This window comes from Triturus cristatus, chromosome 3_2 (genome assembly GCF_964204655.1).
Source record: "Triturus cristatus chromosome 3_2, aTriCri1.1, whole genome shotgun sequence".
In the NCBI taxonomy this organism is placed as follows: Eukaryota; Metazoa; Chordata; class Amphibia; order Caudata; family Salamandridae; genus Triturus; species Triturus cristatus.
The window spans coordinates 456,791,806-456,814,393 of record NC_140584.1 but is presented as its reverse complement, the minus strand read 5'-3'; the positions used below and the strand labels follow the sequence as shown (position 1 = coordinate 456,814,393).

General features: G+C 48.6%; 1 protein-coding gene across 1 annotated transcript in view; it reads left to right on the top strand.

Moving 5' to 3' along the window:
- The window catches only part of LOC146857533 (uncharacterized), an 813,297-nt gene that overhangs the window by 267,644 nt on the left and 523,065 nt on the right, over positions 1–22,588 (top strand). Inside the window, exon 4 of the mRNA XM_085648075.1 lies at positions 15,768–15,878. Within this exon, the coding sequence (XP_085504201.1) occupies positions 15,768–15,878 (111 nt within the window). The remainder of the gene's footprint in view (positions 1–15,767; positions 15,879–22,588) is intronic.

Below are 22,588 nucleotides of genomic sequence, written 5' to 3'. Positions count from 1 at the left end.
GAGGATCACCTTCAAGCTCCTCACCCAAGCACACAAAACACTCCATAACACCGGACCAGCATACCTCAACAGACGACTCACCTTCTATACCCCCAACCGCCAGCTCCGCTCCACCGACCTCGCCCTCGCCACCGTCCCCCGCATCCGAAGAGCGACCTCCGGTGGCAGATCGTTTTCCCACCTTGCCTCCAAGACCTGGAACACCCTCCCCATCCTCCTACGGCAGACCCAGGACCTGCTAGCCTTCAGAAAACTACTCAAGACCTGGCTATTCGAGCAGTAGCACCATCCCCCAGCGCCTCAAGACCCTCACAGGTGAGTAGTGTGCTTTACAAATGTTCTGATTGAGTGATTGACTGATAATGTGGGGGATGGAGAGGGGGCCAGGTAAAGGGGACGGGTATAATAGATAAGGAAATACAGGAGAAAGCAATCAACAGTTTTATCATCTAGTTCTGACAGAATATAAGCATTCCCTTTTTAAAGTTCGTACCACTTTGTGTGAGGGAGAGGTCTTAAGCTAGGCCAAGTAAACAGCTGAATACATAAGCACTAAGGGCCCTATTACGAGTTTGGTGGTGTGGCAGCGGGCTGCCACGCCACCACTCGGCTCCCACACCTCCAAACAGGGCTGCCGTCCACCAGAATATAAGTTTAATTGTGGTCTGGCTGGCAGCGTGGCGGTCCAGCGGCTATGCATTACAAAGGCTTGAATGTGACCTTCAATGGTGCATCGCCACGGGACCACCTCAGCGTGTTCCAGCCTGACATGGACTGAGAAGTCCATGCCGTGCTGAAACTGAGGGTGCATGCACACAGGTAGCACATGTGCCCCCCTGCATGCACCAACGTGCAAGGGGGCCCCCTTTGTTTCCTGACTTCCAGCAATGTCATGGAGTAAGAACCTACATGAGACCTCTGGTGGTCAGGAAACTTATAATGTGCATGGCAGTGTCACAGCATATTGTGAGACCCTGACCCCTGCGCCACCGCCAGAAAATGCAGTTCCCTGGCGGTTGCAGCAGTCCGATGGTGGTCTGACCACCAAACTTGTAATACGGCAGTCGCACCACCGTTGCGGTGTGGCTGGACCGCCACCTCCAAGCCACAGTGAATTAAGCGGTCTGTGGATGCCAAACTCATAATCAGCCCCCAAGTTTGTTGTAGTAAAACAACAGAGTGTCTATAGCTGTCCACGTCCTGTGGACTATAAAAGCTAGGACAGGCTATCAAAAAAGCAAATAGTAACCTGCAGTTCCATTGGAGTGACTAGTTTTCAACAAACAACAATGAAGTTTAACCACCTGCATTAACACATGGACTACAGTAAACAAGTGGGGCTACAAGTCAAACATGTCAAAGTATCTGCAGCTGAAGTTATCAAGGGTGTTATTAGAAATGGTTCCACGTGCCTTCAAAGTTCTGACATTGGTAATTCAGTTTGAAAATTAGTCTCTCATTGGCTGTCTTTGTTGAAATAGTTTCTTGCCATTCCATCAGGGTAGAATTGGAGGCTAGCTTCCACTCCCAAAGAAAACAGAACTCTGGCTGAATACCTTTCTAACACCTGCAAAGTTTAAAATGGCTATTAAGTTCCACAAAAGGCTGAGAATCATGTATTCGGCTGAAGCCATTGAGGGTATGATGGGTAATGTGCAATATTGAGCAAGGGTGTTCCATATTTAGGACCGGAAGGACGGATGGCTGGGCATGACCAAAGGATATGGGGCATATCACTGGCAGTTCAACTTCATAACCAACAGTTGGAGGAGAGGAATGGGTTTGCTTTGCAAATGGTTGCATGAGAAACTCTACAATATGTAAGATTTCAAAGAAACTGAATTTTAGTCAGTCTGCCCTGATACCTTTGTCATGTGACTGGACACTGCCCAGTCTTCTGCTGCATATTCTGTCCAAAGGGTATTTCCCACTTGACCGGTGCTGGTGGGCTGAGACTAGAGTTCTCCTAAAATGGTTCCATATAGTCCTGTTATTAATGTTTTGTAACTGCAATACACTGTTACTTATCAAAAGAGAGCAGAGGGAGAAGGGGGACAGGTTTGTTTTTCAAAGACTGTGCCTCAGATATGCCAAAGTCATTCCATAGTTGTGAAAATGTTTTGAGCTGACCTTCTTTGTAAAGTTCAACCAATGTGGAAATGCCTCTGAAGATCCAGTGGAGGCAGTGGATGGGCCTTCACTCAATAAGTAGGTCAGAGTTGTTCCATAGTATGGCCTGGGAGTGTAAGAATCAATTTAAGCCCATGTGTCTGTGAATCAAGGATTGGGTTGCATGGTTCTCTGACATTCTTCTGTCCACGATATAGTATTTTAAAGCTGACAGAGTCATCTGGATCAGGTGCCTCTAGTAGTTGGCCAGACTGGTGTTTCATGATTCCTGGTAAAGTAAAATGCAAGTTCTGACAGCAGATGTGCTGGGCAGCAGAGTTCTAAGTTCGGCAAGCGTAGGCCTCCAGATGTTGCGGCATAGAGCTTTGCCACAGCCAGACTTGGAAGCAGGACACCCCAAATGCATAATTTCAATCAACTATCAATTCTCTGGAGTTGTGTTAGGGGATCTTTTAGAAGGATCATGCCACAGACATAGTAAAGCCTGGGTGCTATTACCATTTTGACCATTTTGCTAATTTTGACTGTTTGGATTCTGCCCCATAGAGACAGCTGTAGCCCTTTGCATGGGTGGACATCTGCATTCATTTGTTCTGTTAGAATCATATTGCAGACGTCCAATTTATGAGTATGCCCATATATTTAAGCTTGGTAGGGATCCGTTTGCATGGGAAATCACTGATCTAGTCTTCTGTAATAGAGCCAGTCATAGGTATGACCTTGCATTTTAACCAGTTGACCTTGTAACCAAAGAACTGAAAAAAGCCTGTTATATCTTCCATTCAGAGGGGCACTGATGTTTTTTTTTAAACATCTTTTTTTTTATTAACATAGCTCAAGATCATATGCTTGACAAAGCAGCGATCAAAAGGCACATAAACCAACAGTGGTACATTACAGAGTTGAGGATCGGGAGAGTTACCCAAAGGTCCCGCTACAGCTGCCCCCCCCCCGCCTCTGAAGGTTCGGAATCTGCACCATGGGCCCCACACCCTCCTCCATTTCTTCACACAGCCCCTGGATTTATAGACTGTTTCCTCCGCCCTCTGACACCAGTCCAGGTCCCTGAGCCACTGGTCCCATTGTGGAGGCGCAACCGCCCCCAGGCGCTCGCAATGTTCCGTTTTGCCACCCCAGCCGCTGTAGCCAGCCAGATCTCGTGATACCTGGACCAGTCCGTGTCTCCCTTGATCAGCAGTAGCAGCCACCTGGGCTCCAATGGGACCGGCACACCCACCACCTTCGCCATAGTGTCCGTCACCCGGGTCCAAAAAGGTACTATGTTCGGACATTCCCACAAGATGTGGAAGAATGTGCCCTCCTCCCGGCAGCCCCTCACACACAGAGGCGACAGCGCCCTGCCCCATGAAAATAGGTTGGTCCGTGGATAGTAAACCCTATGCAGGATTTTGAATTGGATGAGGCGAAACCGCATCCGGATGGCAATTTCGCGAGGGCCCTGCAGGGCTTCCTGCCAGTCCTCGTCATCCATGCTGCCTATATCTCCCTCCCACTTAGCCCGCAAGGAGACGAGGGGGTCAGGCATGTTATTAATGAGCTTACGGTAAATGGTGGCCGTTAGCTTTCCCGGTATGGGGTCAAGCAAGAGCCTATCCTCCAGGGGAGAATACTCAGGGAGCGAGGAGCCTCGTCGCAGGTAGGAACCCAGGGCACGCATGAGGCGCAGGTAATGGAAGTGTTGAGCACTGTGCATGCGATACTCCTTTTGGAAATAATCAAAGGATCTGGGGGCGCCCCTCTTCCATACATCTCCCAGGTAATCTATCCCGATCAATCGCCATCCTTTGAAACCGGTCAGTCTCGCGACCTCTGGTAGTTGGTCCCCAAACCAGAGCGGCGTCCGACCCGTGAGGGTGCCTGCCCACCCAAGAAACTGATGGGCCTCCCGCCAGCACTGTATGACCACCCCGGTATGCGATGGGAGGTCCCTGCATCTCCTCCTCGAATACAACAGCTGCTCACAGTTTCCTCCTGGCATAACATGCCTGTCAACCCTATACGCCGGCTCCGACCCCGTTGCGTACACCCACTCATTAACTACTTGTAGCTGGGAGGCCCAGTAATAGAGACGGACATCCGGGAGGGCCAGCCCCCCGTCGTATACCCCTCTGGTAAGCTTACACAACGCTATTCTAGGGCTTCCTCCCTCCCAAAGCAGGGTCCGCACCATCTGTGAAATACGCCGGAACACCCCCCCTGGGATTGGGTACGGTGAGTTCTGTAGGATATAGAGGAGGCGCGGTAAAGCCAGCATCTTGAAGAGCCCCGCGCACCCCATCAGAGACAGAGGCAAGGATCGCCAATGAGAAACATCCGCTGCTAGGCGCGCCAGAAGTGGTTCCAGGTTTCTTTGAAAGAACACCTCTTTATCTCTAGTCACATACACCCCAAGGTACTGAAAACCCTCTGACACCACCCGGGCTGAGCACCCGGTTGGAATCCGCGGGGTAGGGCCAGAGAGGGGGAAAATCACTGACTTGGACCAATTGATCCTATAACCGGAGTAGCTGCCAAACAAGGCAACGAGGTGGAGCGCCTGCGCCATTGAATGGTACGGTCTGGCCATGTACAGCACAATATCATCCGCGTAGAGGGAGATACGCTCCTTCCACCCATTGCACATTGCTAACCCCCAAAACGCCTGGTCCCTCCGTACCCAGTGGGCCAACGGCTCAAGTGCCAGTGCGAAAAGAAGGGGAGATAGTGGGCACCCCTGCCTAGTGCCGCGACGCAGTGGAAACGCACGGGAGAGCGCACCATTCACTCTTACCCTGGCGACCGGCTGTGCATACAGCAGGCGCACCCAACTACAAAAGACCGGTCCAAAGCCCAGACGCTGTAGGACCATGAATAAGTACGGCCACTCGATGCTATCAAAGGCCATAGAGGCGTCCAGCGCCATCAACGCTGTCTGGGAGTCGTCCTCTCCCTTTGTCATGTACACAGCCCCGTACAGCCGCCGAAGATTAAGTCGAGTGCTTCTGTGCGGCATGAAGCCAGATTGGTCAGCATGCACCAGGTCGGGCAGGACCGCCAACAGACGCGTCGCCAAAGCTTTAGCCAGGACCTTGGCCTCTACATTAAGGAGCGAGATAGGTCGATAGGATGAGCACTGGTCAGCCGGCTTGCCAGGCTTGTGGATGACCACGATCGTAGCCTCCCGTTGATCCGGTGGCAGCACACCCCCAGCTCGTGCCTCGAGGAACATCTTCCTCATTGGATCGATGACTATGCTCGCCTGTCTCTTGTAGATTTCCACAGGTAGCCCATTGGGCCCCTGCGCCTTTCCCGCCTTGAGGGAGTTAAGCGCCTCACTCAGCTCCGCCCCGGACAGTTCCGTCTCGAGGCTGTCAGCTTGTTCCCTTGAGAGAGCAGGCAAGTCAAAGTCCCGCAGGAACTCCGCGCAGTCAGACTCCGTTCTAGTGCACACCGGAGTGTATACCTTCACATAGTATGACGCGAAAGCCTCAGCTATTTCCGTGCCAGTAGTGGCCAAGGACCCTGCTTCATCCCTAACTGCCGCAACCCAGGAATGCTCCCGGTCCCTGCGTTCGAGCCAGGCCATCAGTTTCATAGATTTGTCACCCACATCGTATATCCGATGCTGTGTGGCCAAGGAGTACGCGCGTGCCTCACCCTCCGCCAGGGACCGCAGCTCCCTCTGTTTAAGAGCAAGTTCATGTCGCTGCTGCGTGGAGGGAACCCCGCCGGCCTCCCTCTCCAGAGATGTGATTTCGCCCTCGAGCTGATGGATCTGGAGCGTTTCCTCCTTTTTCCGCCCGCCAATCAGCGCCTGAGCCTGACCCCGCAGCACCACCTTATATGCTTCCCATAAGACCAATGACGAATCCACCGAGCCCGAGTTCTCTGCGAAGTAGAGTTTGGAACCATCCCTCAACTTGCCCAGAATGGACTCGTCCCGGAGGCGCCACGGGTCAATCCTGGTAAAAGCCGACCGGTCAAGTGTCGGCCCCTGGAGAGAGACCCCAACCGGCGAGTGATCCGAGATGCCCCTGGCCATGGTACAAGGATCCAAGAAGTTCGCCAACTGATCACCCAGCACGAAAAGATGGTCTAGCCTGGAGAAAGACCCATGCCTGGCTGAGTAGAAGGTGTACTGCCTAAGGGAGGGGTTGTGGATGCGCCACACGTCCCGAAGCCCCAACGATGCGACGAAGCCCCGCAAGCCCAGCTCCCCTCTATTGCCCTGCCGCTCCCCCGAGCGGTCCAGATCCGCATCCATGGCTGCATTCGTGTCCCCCCCTAGCACCAATATACCCCGGGGAAGATCTGCGATGTGGGACCCCAACTTGACATACGTCTGAGTGTGCAACCCCGGCGGGATGTAACAGGAACTCAACACTATTGTGCGCCCCTCCCATTTAAACGCCACCGCTGCCACACAGCCCGAGTCCTCCACCCAGGTGCCCGTAGTTACCAGCGGAAGGGCCTTGCGAACGAGTATACCCACCCCTCTGGACCCGGACGTAAACCCCGAATGCGCCACCATCTGATACCCGAACCGGTCTAGCGCCCTACATTTATTTCCCCGCAGAAGGGTCTCCTGGAGGAGCACCACATCCGGTGCATGCCGCTTCAAGTGCTGTAGGACAAGCGTACGTTTAATCTTGTTACCCAGCCCATTGACGTTCCACGTCCAGATCCGTATCCTAGCTCTGTCACCCATTCCGAATCGGAATCCACCCCATACTCCCTCCATCGAACGCCCACTGCCTGCCATTGCCACCTAACCTCTGTATTTGGAACTGAAAAACATCCTGAGCTAAACTTAAACTATGCCCCAACACTCCCCCCCCCGCCCCCTCCACTACCCCCCTCCCTGCCTCCCTGCTACGTGGGCCCCCAACCACCCACCTGTAAAACCTGCAGAGTGCCTGTCACCCCATCTCCCCCGACTTAACACAACAAGGGAACCTGACTCTGCAACCGCAGAAGAAGACATACATATTGTTCGGATCACCCACCCCATTAACAGAGCATAGGCAACATACCCCCCCCGCCCTCCCAGTCGGCCCTCCTCGCCCGGCTTCGCGCCAGAGACATGAAAAGACCCTCCAAGGCCCTGCGTCCACCCCTGACTCAAAGCCCCAGAGGCAGTCCAAGTCATGTACCACAGACCTCCTCCAATACCATTCCTCCAGAGGCCAGGATCCCTGGCCCAACTGTGCCCCCCCTACACAGCGCTAAGCGGCCATCAGCCGGCTCTCCCACCCCTTCACTCAGGGGCAGTCTGCTCAGGCGGCGGCGGCTCCGGCGTTGGGGAACCACCACTCCGAGAACCCTGGCTCGCGCTGTGTTGTGCTGGTCTGCGCATCCCGCCCGGGCGGCCCACTGTGCGCCAACCCTCCATCCAGTCATTCGTTGCCATCGGTGAATCGAAAAAGTACGCTTTTTCTCCATCAATAACCTTGAGACGCGCTGGATACAACATCATGTATTTAAGTCCTTGGTCCCTCAGGGCCCTCTTGACTCCCTCGAACGACCTCCGCTGACGCTGTACCTGGAGTGTAAAATCCGTAAAGAAACGAATTGTGGCCCCTTCCAATCTCAGATCGCCAGACACCCGCGACGCCTGGAGCACAGCGTCGCGGTCTCGGTAGTTCAGGAGGCGGGCGATGATGGTGCGTGGCGGAGCCCCCGGCTTGGGCCTCCCCCCCAACGCCCGATGAGCCCTTTCCACCGAAAAGAAGTTTCAGAGGCGTTTCGGCTTGAGATGCTTAAGGATAAGGTCCTCCACGAAGCAGTCAGTGGACTGCCCCTCCATGCCCTCCGGAACCCCCACGATGCGGAGATTATTGCGTCGCGTCCTCCCTTCCTGATCGTCCAGGCGGGCGGCGATGTCCGCTTGGTTCTTCGTCAGCGTGGCCACCTGCTCCTTAAGCCTCTTCGTCTTAGACTGAAGGCCGCCTATGCCACTCTCCGCTTCCGCCACCTTCTCTGACATCTTGCGAAAGTCCGCGCGGAGCAGGTTGACCTCCTCCGCCACTGAATCCAGCTTAGGCTGAAAGGTACCGCGCATCTCCTTAATGGCCCCCCGCATCTCCTTTATGGCAAGCATAATGTCTCTGAGCGACGGGTCGGACACATCTCCAGTGGCCCCACTCCGCTGACTCCCATCAACCGGGTCGTCTTCCCGACCCATGCTGACCGTGTATTTGTCTATGTGGTTCGATTGGCCTGGTGTCGTCTGTTTGTTGCGGCCCATGGTCCCAAAAGGGCCCGATCCGCGACCCCACGACAGCCGCTCCCCTATATGGTCCAGTCCGGGCCACGCCACCAGGGCTCAATCTGCCTCCTCAGTCACACTCGATGCCCGCCGGCTCCCCCTGCACCGCGCGGGGGACCGTTAGTCGCTATCCCCAACACTGGCCCTGGCGTTCCACCACTCACCGCAGTCTCAACTCTTCCGGTGACCCGCTCCAACGCACCCAGGCGAGATCGCTGCAGTCTCTTGATGGTCCGGAATGCTACGTCAATGCTCCGAGGCAGACCGCCCGAGACGTATGATCTGTGGGTGCCCCTCCTTATCAGCCCGCGTGTTCGCCGTCGTGCACCACCACTGGGGCTCCTGCCACATCGGAGGATTCGTTCACTCCTCAGTCAGCCACCATTTAGGCCCGTCAGGCACCCGGTTCAGACCCGACGTCCAGAGATCACCAGATGCCGGCACCAGCACACCTCCTCCTGACGCTGGTAGCCGGCTCCCACTGCCCCCTCACTTGCCACTGCAGCCGTCCCCCGCATCCAGGGCTCGAAGATTCGGGACGTCTCCAGCTCGGCCGGCACAGCGCCGGCGCTAGGACCCTGCGGGCACTGTCAGAGGGCCGCCGCCCGCTCTGTCAATCTGCCGCGGCGGGCCCCGGGATTCCTCCCTCAATCAGCCGCGGCCCCCACTGGCATCAGCGGCAGCCGCCACAATAGTCTCGCACCACTCCTGCTGCCCAACGGGTGCCCCCGCTCCGCTTGTCACCTCCGTAGCGGGGCGCCGTGATGACGGGCGCCACCATCGAGGCCGCAGACGCTCCGGCCGTTTACTCCTTCAGCCGCCCGGGAGGTGCAGCAAGCAGGTCACCGCCGCTGGTATCACCGCTGCCCTGGACGGTAGGTCGCTGCCCAAGGGATCGGATAGTGCCGGATTATGGGTGATTTATGCGGATCTGCTACCGCAGCTCACCTAGTGTGCGGCCATCTTCATTGGCTGCAGGCCACGCCCCCCGGGCACTGATGTTTTTGACATGGAGCATGTGGGCAGTATGTTGCCTGCATACAGCACAATATTTAATTCTCCTGCCTCTGAATAAAGACCAATGATACATGTAGCTTGTTGTCTGATTGCAAACGTAAAAGTCTTGAGTGCTATAAGAAATAGTAAGGGATATAGGGGACACCCCTGCATCGTGAAGCTTTGGATGCATATTGGATTGGAGGAAGCCATTCTAATACCACTGCTGAGGGAATCCTGTTCAGGCATCTTACCATGGCGAGGAAGGTTTGTCCAATGTCCATCTGATCCATCAAATGAAACAAAATTGCCCCGTGCTATGCTGTTAAAAGCCTTCTCAGCATCCAGGGAGAGGGCAACTCTTCTGGCTTTGATAACTAGAGGAGGTGCAGGAGAGTTTCAGAGATAGTTTTGTGAAGATCTTCCAGGAATAAATAATAATAATTTCATTCTTATAGATCAAGCTTGTCTTCTAGCTAGCATCTTTGCCAATATCTTTATGTCGCTGTTAAGAAGTGATATAGATCTGTAGTTCGAATATAGGATCCGGTCGCTGTCTGGCCCTTTTGAAGTCCAGGGATATGCTTTGGGTAGCAAGCATTTCCCTTTATACCTTTCCAAGCAAGTGGATGACTTGTGAGGCATGGATCTTGAAAAAAGTGACGGGGGAGGTGTCCTCACCTGGTGCCTTCCCTGTGTATAGTAGTTTAAGAACCTCTACAATCTCAATCTCTGTGATTTCACCATCCAGGATATCTGTTAAATCAGCTGATAATCCTGTAATATGTGCAGAAACTCTGCCTCACTTGCCATTTTGTTAGTAGCCGTGCTTTTACAAAGGAAGGGAGCTGCATGGTTTAGAGTCTCTCCATGGAATTTCGCTGCATGTTCAGATTATTTGGCCTTTAATTGCAGTAAGGTTTTTCGGCCGACAAGGTGTAGAGGGGTGTGGAGTTCATATTTCTTGGCGACCAGACTTTCAAGTAGGGCATTTGAGGGGTGCCCGTTGTATGACTATTACATTGAGGGGATATCTTTTTCTAGTATCTCACATTTCTTTTTTCACTTTACATCTGATCGTGGAGACTCTCAGCACCATGCTGCATAGGTATGACTTAACAACTGCAGCTATGAGCTGTGGGGATTCAACAGAGGAGCAGTTCCACCTCCAAATTAATGAACACTTAGGGGCATATTTAACAAATAATCAGGCAGCGCAGCAATTCACCTTGCTACGCTGCGTGATAGGCGAAAGCGCAGGAATGTGCCCTACTTATTAATATATGGTGCGCTCCTGTCATTTCCCAGCGCTGGCGCACAATGTGCTGCCTAGCGCCAAAGCAGGTGCACTAGTACCATGAGCCAAGGGTGCCTGTGTTGTAAGAAGGATTGTTTTTGGGCAGGAATGCACAAAATCCGCAGAGACATTTTCCTCTCTCTATATGTCTTACGCTTTGAGGGGGGACTGTGACTTGTCTCAGTCCCAAGGTGGGGATTTCTCTGGGCCTAGCAGTCTCTATGTCGGTTCTGTGATCTGAACTAATGCAGACTCCTTCATCTCCACCCAAGAGACTATAGCCTAGTGGAGTCTAGTGAACCTGTGGACAATCAGAGAATGGTACTCTCTAGTTTTTCCTACCTGACACCTGAGCAAACTTAGATTCATCTCCTCAGTAGGAAGCCATGTTTTCTCTTTTGAACCATGCCCCTCCAAGGTCTTGCAGTTGGTAGCTAAGACAATAGCTCTACATCTTACAGCAAGCATTAATAAAGCCATTAGCCCAGGATGCTATCTACAGTTGTGGAAAAGAGCTTCTGTTAAGCCTGTCCTAAAAAAAACTAACCTGAACCCTACTAATTTAAAAAACGACAGACCCATTTCTCTGTTGCCTACCCCATCTAGAATCATAGAAAAGCACCTTAAGTCACAGTTGATAGCATATCTAGAACAACACAAACTGTTAGTTACCTCCCAATTTGGTTTCAGAAGCAACCATGGGACATAAACTGCTTTGGTCTCAGCTGTTGATAACATCCAAACCATGGTTGACGCAGGGCAGGCTGCGGCACTAACACTTTCATACCATCTTCATATACATATACAGCCTTTGATTCAATCTCCAGATCCCTGCTTGCCGGCCGGCTGCAGAATCTGGTGCTTACTGGCTCAGCATTAAAGCGCTCAACCTCCTTTCTTATGGATAGGTCACAGACAACAATTGTGAACCAATTCAGCTTTGAGCCCATCACTTTGCCATGTGGGGTTCCTCAGGGCTCCTCCCTGAGTCCAACAATTGTCAATCTATATGTCTCCTCTCTGGCCAAGCGGATACGGTCTTTTGGACTACAGGCCCTCTTGTATGCCAACAACCCGCAACTAATTGTGTCTATTATCAATGATACAAAGGCCATTGCTGCCAACTTTAGAAATGCATGCAGGCTGTAGCCACATGGATGGGTCGCAACTACCTTAGACTCATAGGAGACAAGACGTAGGTCTTGATCATTGGTAACCAACCATCCATTTGAAACAACTGCTATTGGCTGGACATACTGGGTGCATTATCCACTCCGACACACTCGCTAAAAATCTGGGAGTGTTGGTAGACACAAAGCTGTTGTTTGACCTTCAGGTCAACCATGTTGTATCATCCTGTTTCTGGATTATGAGGACCCTGAGGAAGGTGTTCCCTTTTATCCCTTTGCAGGCCCGCAAGCAAGTAGCTCTAGCTTTGATCTCTTCAAGGCTGGACTATTGCAATGCATTTTATCTTGATATCAATAAATCCACAATAGCTAAGCTGCAGCTTGTAGAGAATGTGGCTACAAGACTGATACTTGAAATTCATAAAAATCAAGCAGTCTCGGCAGGGATCTCCAAACTTCATTGGTTACCAGTGAACAAACGTATCATCTTTAAAGCATTGTACATTGCTCATAGGGCTTTACCGAACACTGGTCCTAGAGGACTGAGAACCATATTCCAGCGATACACTCCCTCTAGACATCTCCAATCTACTATTTATAACCTTGTAGCTGGACCAGGCTTTTTCCGTTGCTGCTGCAAAACTATGGAACTCCTTTCCACACTATCAGTAGCCTGCAGGCCCATGATTCTTTTCAAAAAGCCTTAAAGGCCTGGCTTTTCACCCTCTAACTAATTAGCAGGCTGTTCCTTTTCTGATCTCATAACTTTCCTTTCTCATGATCTTATTTCCTTCCGGGACTCACCCTCTTTAGTGCCTTGATTCCTCTGGGTATTTGTAGCACTTCTATAAATCTTTGTCATTCATTTCATTTCAACTAAATGAGCTGCAACTGGGCTATGCAGATGATGTTACCTTTGGAGTGAATCTGGCTGTCACTTAGTCATAGGGTCTCACTTCCATTGTCGTTTCTGGTCGGTCTTTGAGGAACTGTTGTAATTCGACCAGTTCATAGAACTCTCTTGTTAGGCCTTCTTAATATGATCATGGTTGTAGGGTAAAGTGGGCCATAAGTAATTTCCTTCTCTTTAAGTTGTGGGCTTAGGGCCAAGAACTGTAGAAGTCTGCTGCAAGGAGGATTGTATGACCATTAGAGGAGTAAGAACCATGTTTCCGAAATGTGTATAGTATTTAGCAAGTATGTTGCTTTCTCAGGCAGGACAGACAAGTATTGGGCAGGGGGATCACTGACATGATATCTATCACAACAATATCGAGATACAGAAATATTGAGTCAAACATATTGACTACAAAAATATTAATTCCCTATACTTATAATACTACTAAAACATTGAAATATTAAAGCCAGCAGCCCACATTTAATGTATAATTTAAAAAATAAAATTACTACACAATTTACATATTTATTACTCAGATAATTAACAATAAATTAATAACTAATTGTTAATTAATTTTTACTTAATTACATTCCCATCCTATACTCCTACAAATATAAGAGCTCACACCTAATAAATAACTTAACAAATATAATTATCACGCAATTAACATAATAATCAATTAAATTAATAATAATTAGTAATTAATTAATTAAATATACTTAACTAACTTCCCACCCTACACTTCTACAGACCTAGCAACCTGCTACGACACTATAAATTACTATTAGCAATTACACATTTAAAATGATAGGATATTTAAAACTACAAACTGTATTTAAAAATATTCTTAGCAATTATACAAACAATAATAACACATAAAATTAATTTATGAACTAAAACACATACAGATAATTAAAAAAGGATATTTTTTACAACTATATTATTGGAAATTATATTAACAATATCAATATTATTGACAACAATATTACTTACCTGAAAAATCGATATTCTTGACAACGATGTTTCTGCATCACAATATTTTTGTATCACAATATTTTTTTCTGATTTTTCTGCAACTCTATGTTTAATCCTCGATATTTTGTCCAAATACTGCTCTGGGTGTGGTGCATTGGATTGTTGACCCTGGCGCCTCCTGTAGGCCCTCCAATACTTTAGTGAGGGCCTGTAGTCTATTGTTAGTAGTTCTGGGAGCCAGAGGGTTAGGAAGTTGATCATATTGGTTCCTTCATGGGTTTTGGGTTCTCCAAAAATCCAGATGTTCTCCCGCCTCGGTCCAGCTTCTTGTGACTTCAGTCAGTAGTGTCACCTCCTCTGATCAAAATTGCCCCATCTCTGGACAGGCGCTTACCAATTTGTAGAAGTTCTCCACCGGGTATGGGCATCGTTGGCTTTTAGGGGCAACCCCAGTGAACATGCGATGGATACTTGCGGGGGTGGGATATGGCTGATGTAAATCATTTTAATTAAGTTTATTTCAGATGGGATTTTCTGGATATTTTCTCGACATATTCCAATGTGAGGCGCTATTGTCTGTAAGATCTTGGCCAAGGGAAAGGGCCCATTGTCATTGATGGGGAACCTCATGATGAGTCAATCTAGGAGCGCCCTGTAGATCACCATGATTGCCCTACTGTCATCCCCATGACTAACCAATATTTGTAGGGGTGAAGATAATGCAGGCTCAAGTTTTTCCCACCCCCACAGAGCCGTGATCATTGTCACCAGTGTATTATGTGTGCGAAACTGCCCCTCCTTTAGTTTGTAATGCTCCCTGAGGTCCTGATATGTATTATCATTAGAGGGAGAGGGACAGCAGTGGAATGCGAGAAACACAGTATTGATGAATAATTGATGGCTGCATCATCTACTGTTTTATCATTGGAGTATGTGTGCACAATGTTTAGGAGGTGGTGACTGCCTAGTTAATAAAAGGGAAGAATCCCAAATCCATGCTAACTTGTTTCTTACAAATTGAAAAGTTTCAAATTGAGGGTTAACATAACATAACATGGATTTGTAATGCACATGTTCACCTAGAAGGGTATCTTGGTGCTGAATAATAGATGTTTATTGTTACCCAACTCAATGGTACTCATCAATCTCAGAAGGATAAACGGCTGAGTGGACCCGCCAGCATTTGAACCTGTGACCATGAGGTCAAACATAGGATTCTACAATGGATGCATTAGTCCACTAAGCCACCAGGCTCGGCATTAGGTTGCGATTGGAGCTGTGCATAACAGATGCTTGTCAGTTGTGCTACTTTGCTTGCAATTCCCATCAAACTTGCCCTGCTTTTACTCCTATCAATATCTTAGAAAGAGGCTTACCTGGGACAAAAGGCAACATCACAATCATAACAAATGGCAATCAGAAAGTATGTTTGAAACTTATGGACAAATACCTTTCCTATCCTTCTAAGTATGGAACAGCAGTATGTAATTCAGGATGCATTTAGCTAGGGATTGTGGTTGCAAATGGGCATTGACCACCACAGGCGGCCTTTTCTTTGGCACAACATTTGCCTGCTGGCAGGGCGCAACTATGTGGTCTGAAGTACTGAAGTGCCATAAGGAAGGTGGGAGATGGCAGGCACTGCCAGCACCGATTGCAGGGCAACTACACACGAAACGCCGCCCTGAAAACAGGAAAAAGAAATTGAATGGGGCAAGAGAAAGAGGACTAACTTGATCCCAATAGCACCTTTTGAGAAAAGTGTGCTCCCACACCACTTCAACTATTGAGAAATAATAATGAAATAGAATAGTGTTAACAAAGTTTAACATCAATTTGGACCCTAAATATTTTGTGTTCTGGATTCACTACTCTGTTGATTATAATATTGCCCTCCTAATCAACTTGTATTGACTTTTAAAGATGTGGTACATGTGTGTATATCTAGTAAAAATATATTATATCTCCAACCAAAATACAGCATGTGTTATCAACTGTGTACATTCTATTCCTTAGAAAGTATTAATAATCAAAATGGCAATAAACCCCACAACTTTTTGTTTTTATTCACAGAAAAAGACACCTCATTAAGCGTATTAATTGGAGCAGTTGTTGGAACCATGATTGTATGCATTTTAATTGTGATATGTTCTCTTTACGTACACAAAAGGTACCTAAAAATCGGTAAGCATATATTTCCGGAACTATTATTGTAATTGTTTTGGTATGTTTGGGGTGGTTTCTGTATTTTGTAAAATGATGTGTGTTTCATAAGTGACTTAATCTGCTTTTATCTATAGCTACAGCTATATTTAGTGACGTTATAGTTAGGAGAACATTTCAGTGTCAACTTAGGGACGCATTAGGATGGCAGGTGGATCGCCCCCGCCGGGCCAGCGGTAGCCACCGCCGGCCCGGTGGGAGCGATCCGCCCACCATCCTTGCCTGAATGACCACCCGCCATATTAGTATGGCTGGGGGGTCTGCAGCGGACGGAAAGACCGTCCGCCGCTTTTCTGCCGGTCGACTCTTCGACCGGGTGGAAAAAGGTCCTGACATGCTGGCGGTGTCTGCAAGACACAGCCATCCATATCATGATGAGTGCGGAGATGAGCCTTTCCATGGTGGATTGCCGCCATGGAAAGGTATGTGGTTCCCGACTGCGGGGGCCCGTTGCGGGCCCCCTATGTGTTGGGGGTGTGGGGGGTGCACTTGGGGGGCACCTGTGGTATGCCCCTACATTGGCAAGGACAAGGTGGCAGGCACCGCGCGGTGCCTGTCACCTTGTACATGCCAATGCACAATGTGCATTCCCAGCATTGTGGCGGGCGGTGCTGTGAGCTCTGTCTGCCACAATGTTGGGAATGGGGGATGCCACCACCACAGTGGCGGTGGCATCCTAATTGCAGGTGCGGGACCAACGCACCCCTGGCGGACGGCCCCGCATTCCGTTCCATCATAATAGACCCCTTAATGTTTTAAAGTAAAAAAACAAACACTGAAATACACCAGCTTTCGTTAGGGCACAAGTTATAGTTGCTAGATATAACTATAAATGGTCAATTTCAGTGTTTCTTTTCCGTTTAAAATGTAACGTTGGCACTGACATTTTCACCTAATTATAACCTTTGTTTTTGCAGTGATTTTTTAGTGTAATATTTTATTTCCGTGCTTAAAACTAACCTCCACTATGCACAGCATTTGGTTGCACGCAGTGGGGGGTTGCCGCAAGGCATGGCCTGCAGTTAGGCCCTGTGGCCAACCCTGTGCGGGCAAGCAACCCCACGTCAAAGGTCCTGCGCGGCAAGGGGTTGGCCGTATACCTTGCATCCAACCACCCATGGGCAGCCAACCCGCACCATGCACAGCCTTCAGCGAGGTCCTCTGTCCAACTCCCGCAGGCAGCCAATACTAGTGCCCGAGGAGGGGGCTAACGCAGCCAAAACAGAATGATGGGGGCCACAGGCGAAGCCCCGGAGCACCAGCGGCCTCATCCAGCTCCTGCGTGGGAGCCGGCATTGCTCCCACCTGGTGGGAGCAGCTGCTACTGCTTTGTCCCACTCCGCGGGAGCAGTCACAGTTTCTCTGCCTGCAAAAGCACTAGCAGGGAAACATCAGTGTACTCCAATCCTGCGGAAGCATTTTCAAGCTTCAGTGAGTGGGACCACACTTCTTGCCCAGCCCTACTGTGTCCCGGGGTGGGCTCCTCTTGACGCAGTTAAAGAGCCAGCTTCGGGTAAGGACGTCGCAGAGGACCTTTTAAGGCTTGGGGAGTGGGGCCACATAACCATCTTCCAGAAAGGCTGAAGATATTGGTTGGGCCTGGGAATTGAACCCTGGGGCCCATTTGGGCTTAGGGAGGGAAGATGCATGCCCCCTTCCCTAAGAATGCAATCTTTGACCGGGGGGGGGGGGGGTCCCTGGTGCACATATGGGCTCAGGGAGGGGTGTTTGGCCCACCCTCCCTATTTTGAGGATGGGGTCCCTGATATCTCCTAAGGCTGGGGGAGGGGGGGGTCACATGCACCTCCCCTTTTTAATGTCTTGGCCCCAGGAAATTAGGACTCTGGAGCCCAACTATGACTTGTTGATGGGGGCCATATGTCCCTTCCCCAAATATTAATAATTTAAAAAACGCGTATAGGCTTATTTTTTAAAAAGATTTGCAATCCTGCAGGAGTCCCATGGAATCCAATAAAAAAAATAACAGAAAACTTTGGACAGCTGGAGAGTGGATACATATGGGGCCTGCCCACAGGGCCTAGGGAAACAGGGTTTCCCTACCCTGCTTCTTATATATAGATTTGTAGTACAACTCAGGACAGGGGCTAAGTTCCCAAGCTCTGTAATATCTGGCAGCACCATTTCTCATCATGTTGCCGGCAGCCAATGAGAGCACTCGCTCCCACTGGAGCATGTCTGTTGTGGGAGTAAATTGACCAATTCAGACCACACTATTTTTTAAAACTGGGTTTGAGCGACTCTTGCGAGAGTCGCTCAAACCCAACTGTATAGACTTGGAGCTTAATATATCCCAAACTACTGAATGACCTTACACCAAATCACAAGAAGCATGCTATATGGACTGCAATCTAGCTTCCTCCTAAATTTAGTGTAATTCCGTTCAGCATTTTTTGCGGTAGCACTGTTTAAAAACAACTATGGAAAATACAAGGGGATTTTGTGTTTTGGGGCACCTCCTTTTTTTGGTCCCCTTTGACTGATAACCTCGAAACTCTCCATGCGCCAACTAGAGAAAACGTAGCACTCTTTGGCAAGTTTTGCCAAGATTTGTCAAACAGCACCAAAGTTATTAGCAAAACAAAAAAGGCATTTCCTATGGAAATGGTGACCCAAGCATTACTACACAGTGGCAGTCGCCAATGGGTAATCTATATCTATATTTATACTCCCTTAATACAGAAAGATTGAAATATAGTAAAATAAGTGTAATTAATTTATGATTAGTTCTGTAGAGAACAGCAATATCAAGCAATATAAAGCATTGACAAAGCCAGTAGTTCTTGGCAGTGAAACATACTGGCATTCCCAATCTTTCTTTTTGTTGAGTATCTGGTGTGCATGCTAGTGCATCCACATCAACCAGCTGTAGACGCATTTGTAAAAATTGTAATAAACATACTCAAAGATGTTCACCATGGATGTGTGTGGTTCCACGGCATCCATCTTTGCATTTGTTATATTTGAACCAATCCATTCATTCAAATATGGCTGTGGTAGGTGTGTGGTAGCTATTTTTTTTATAGGTTTGTTCAAACAATGCAAAATCATTTCTTGGTGCCCGCCACGCATGCTTATACATGCACACTTGTGGGCTGCCATCTTAAAATGTATTTTTACCCATTTCAAGATAGATGTGCACTGACAGAATCACTGGTGCAAAAAAGTGGAAAACAATGAAGTGGGCGGGAGTTCGCCAAGGCGGTGACAAGTGAGAGAGGATAGGGAGCAGCCTAGGCTGGGGTGGGGGAATGGGGGCTATTTTAAAAAAAGAATCAGGTAGGAGGGGCAGAAAAGCAACAGAGCAGGTTGGGAAGAGAGAGGAAGGGAAGAAACACAAAGAGAAAGGGGGAAGCAGGATCAATGTGTTGGGGAAGGTAGCATATAGGAAAAAGAGAGACAAAAAACACATGCACTTCCATAGGGTACTTAGTTAGTTACTTAAGTAATGAATATACCCCGCTTCCACTCCCCTCCCCCATCTACCCACACCCCGTAGCAGAGCCCTTCTTTAGATTTTTGAAGCAGTTTGTGCATATCCTTTCATAGTGGGTTTGAAGGTCTCCAGATAAAAGTAAGCAGGAACCAGGAAAATTAGAAAAATTTAGCATGTTTTTATTGTTTTAAAAAATGTGCTATGCAAGAAAGTACGTGTTCTTTTTTATCCAAATGTCATCAACAAAAGGCTTCCAGTGCTAAGATCACCATCTTCTGAGCTTTTAGGCACACCAGAAACAGGCAGAGTTGTATATTTATATTTACATGAAAGCTCCAAGGATGCGCAGCACTCACGGAACTTAAAGCTGATTTATTGTAAGCAAATGCATTTCGGCGTTTCCGCCTTCTTCAGTGCTCATTAGCCCAGACACCAAACATCGCACATGTTTAAATACCAGCAAGATGATTACACTGGTTAAGCGCAGGGTCATTGCCAACAACAAATGACTGCCACAATTGTAGTTCCCAATGTCAGTATCATGGCTGCCATCTCTGCGTGTGTTTTGTCTATTACAGTTCTTATGGTAGGTATATTGTTTTCCGTTGGTTTTCAAAGTTTTTACAGTCTCTCATAGACAGGAAAACAAAGTTGTAAAGTATACCTTGCACGCAGCGCAAATCCGTGTGGGCCTTCATGCATGGCGATTATCCCTGCGCCTCCTGTCAAGGGTGCAATGCCGGTCATCATTTAGTTCCTCGCCGCTGCTGTGACTACAAGCCGTTATACACTTTTGCAGGTCTCAGTCTGGATGACTTTAATCCTTCAATTAAATAATTGACGGCCTCTTCAGGTCGGTAAAATTGTATTCTGTCTTTGTCACAGAGGTATTACTTATATATATTACCTACTGGCAGTCGCCAGTGGGTAGTTATAGTTAGGATGTAGTTTCCACAGGAAGAGAGTTTTTTGTTTTGCCAATAACTGTTGCGTCATTTGACGAATTTTTGCCAAATTTTCATTTCAGCTGTTTCCTTGAAATTTTTGGTGTGATAAGTCAAGCGGGCAGAGAAAAAGGGGGGCCCGAAACACTTTTTCCCCATGTCAATTTCCATAGAATATGATAAATAAGGCTACAGCCCAAACTGCTGAACGGAATTACACCAAATTTGGCAGAAAGCTAGCTGTTGGTGCAGAAAGCGACCTTTATGTAAAATGGTGTAAATCCGTTCTGTAGTTGCCGAGTTATTTAAAGAACTTTCCAGTTACATATATAGGGACGCTGTGGATCCGTGACCCCTCCCGATATCGTGCTGAGATCTGATTGGCTGCCTACACTTCAAACCAGGAAGTGTTGGCAGCCATCTTGTGACTCAAACCGAGTCACAGCAAAAACATTAAAAAAACAAGAAAAGGAGGCTGGGTAGAAACACCCTGATCCCCTAGGCCTCTTGAGGGTAGCCCCACAGGGACCCAGCAGGGCCAAAAAAGAGTTTAGATTTTTTTATTGTTTCTAATTGGCCCGAGGGTGGGCCAGGTCTCAGGGGCATGTGCAAATATGTTTGAGGGGATGCACATGGCCCCCTCCTATGATCCCTAAAGCCCTTGGGACCACCACCTCTCTGAGGCATTTTTCATTATGATGCAGGGTTGCCCTCGCGGCAACCCCTGCGACCTGGGCACCACCACCTCCCCAGGCCTAATGTTTTAATAATGCAGGGGGTGCACGCAGCCCTCCACAGCCCCAGGGACCGCCACTTCCCTGGTGCAAAACATGACATAAATGCAGGGGTGCTATGCGGCCCCTCCACAGGCCATGGACCGCCACCTCCCCGTGGCTAATTGTAATATTAATGCAGAGGGGGCGCTACCCCCCTGCAGCTCCTGGGACCATCACCACCACCTCCCTGGGGTTGTATACTTTAATGGGGGTTAGGTGCGCGGCACCCACAGTAGTGGCTTGGCCCTGTGGGATGGAGTCCCCATGCCAAAATCAGCCTGGGAGAGGGGCCGTGCTGCACTCCTCCCTTTAAAAAAAAAAAAGGGGCAGGCCCGTAGATGGTGTCCCCAGGGCTGAAATAGGCCTAGGAGGGGGGCTGTGCGACCCCCTTCTCCATTTCATAAAAGACTGGCCCCTCTTCTTGACCCCTCTTCTTACCTCTATTAAGTCCCACACTGCAGGTATGCTAAGAGGTCTTCAGAAGTAATACCCCCTTTCTCCACTACTCTGTAAATGTTATTCCTGGCATACTACTGATTGAGGGATGAAGTGCACTTTACTCCTGCGGGACCTTGGGGCCAAGAAGCCCTCCTGGTACCGCCTGTAAGTCCTACAGAGCAGGATTCCTGACAGCTGGTCGGAGACCCAGCTATTTTCACCACCACTCTGCAAACACAACTACTACTTGAAAAACAATAGTAACTTACTGAAAAAAACAAAGGATACAGGGACATTATAGTTTGGAATTAGCATTTAAAAAAATGTGGACATTTTCTGAAAAAAACAAAGGTTACAGGGTGGTTATAGTTTGGAAATGGAATTAAAAAAATATTAGCAATTCATTGAAACAACTAAAAGTTATAGTAATGGTCGCGCTTCACTTGTACAAAACCGGTGAAATTCAGCAGTTATTGTCAGCTGAGCTAACTATGACTAGCGCCCCCCGCAATGTACTGCTTATGACCTCACATATTACATAATTTATGACATTTTCAGTGGCATCACTGATGACATCACTGATGATATCTCAAATGAGTGTGTGTGAGTGGGTCTGTGAGTGTACGTGAGAGTAGGTGAATGGGGGTGTGAGTGGCTCTCTGAGTGTCTGCGTGGGTGTGTCAATAGCTGTGTGAGTGAATGGGGCAGAACAGAACCTCACCTGCCCCTTTATTTGCACAAAATGTCTACCCAACTGGAGTACTTTCTACTAGTTAATTAGTAAGTGCTACCTCATTGGGTATTAACTAATGCATAGTATACACTACAGCTGCATAACGGACCATAAGAAAATATCTCCATTGAATTTGTGTGCCTGTAATTTTGGCAATGTGATTGTTCCTTGAGAGTCTTGATCCACAAATCTGTGATAACTTGAATCCTCATCTAGAGAACAGGACGAGACTACAAATAGGGGAATCTCCACAAAACAAGGGTACTTTCTCCTAACTATATGAAGTAAGTGCTTGCCTGTTTGGTGGAGATGTCCTCAAAATTTCT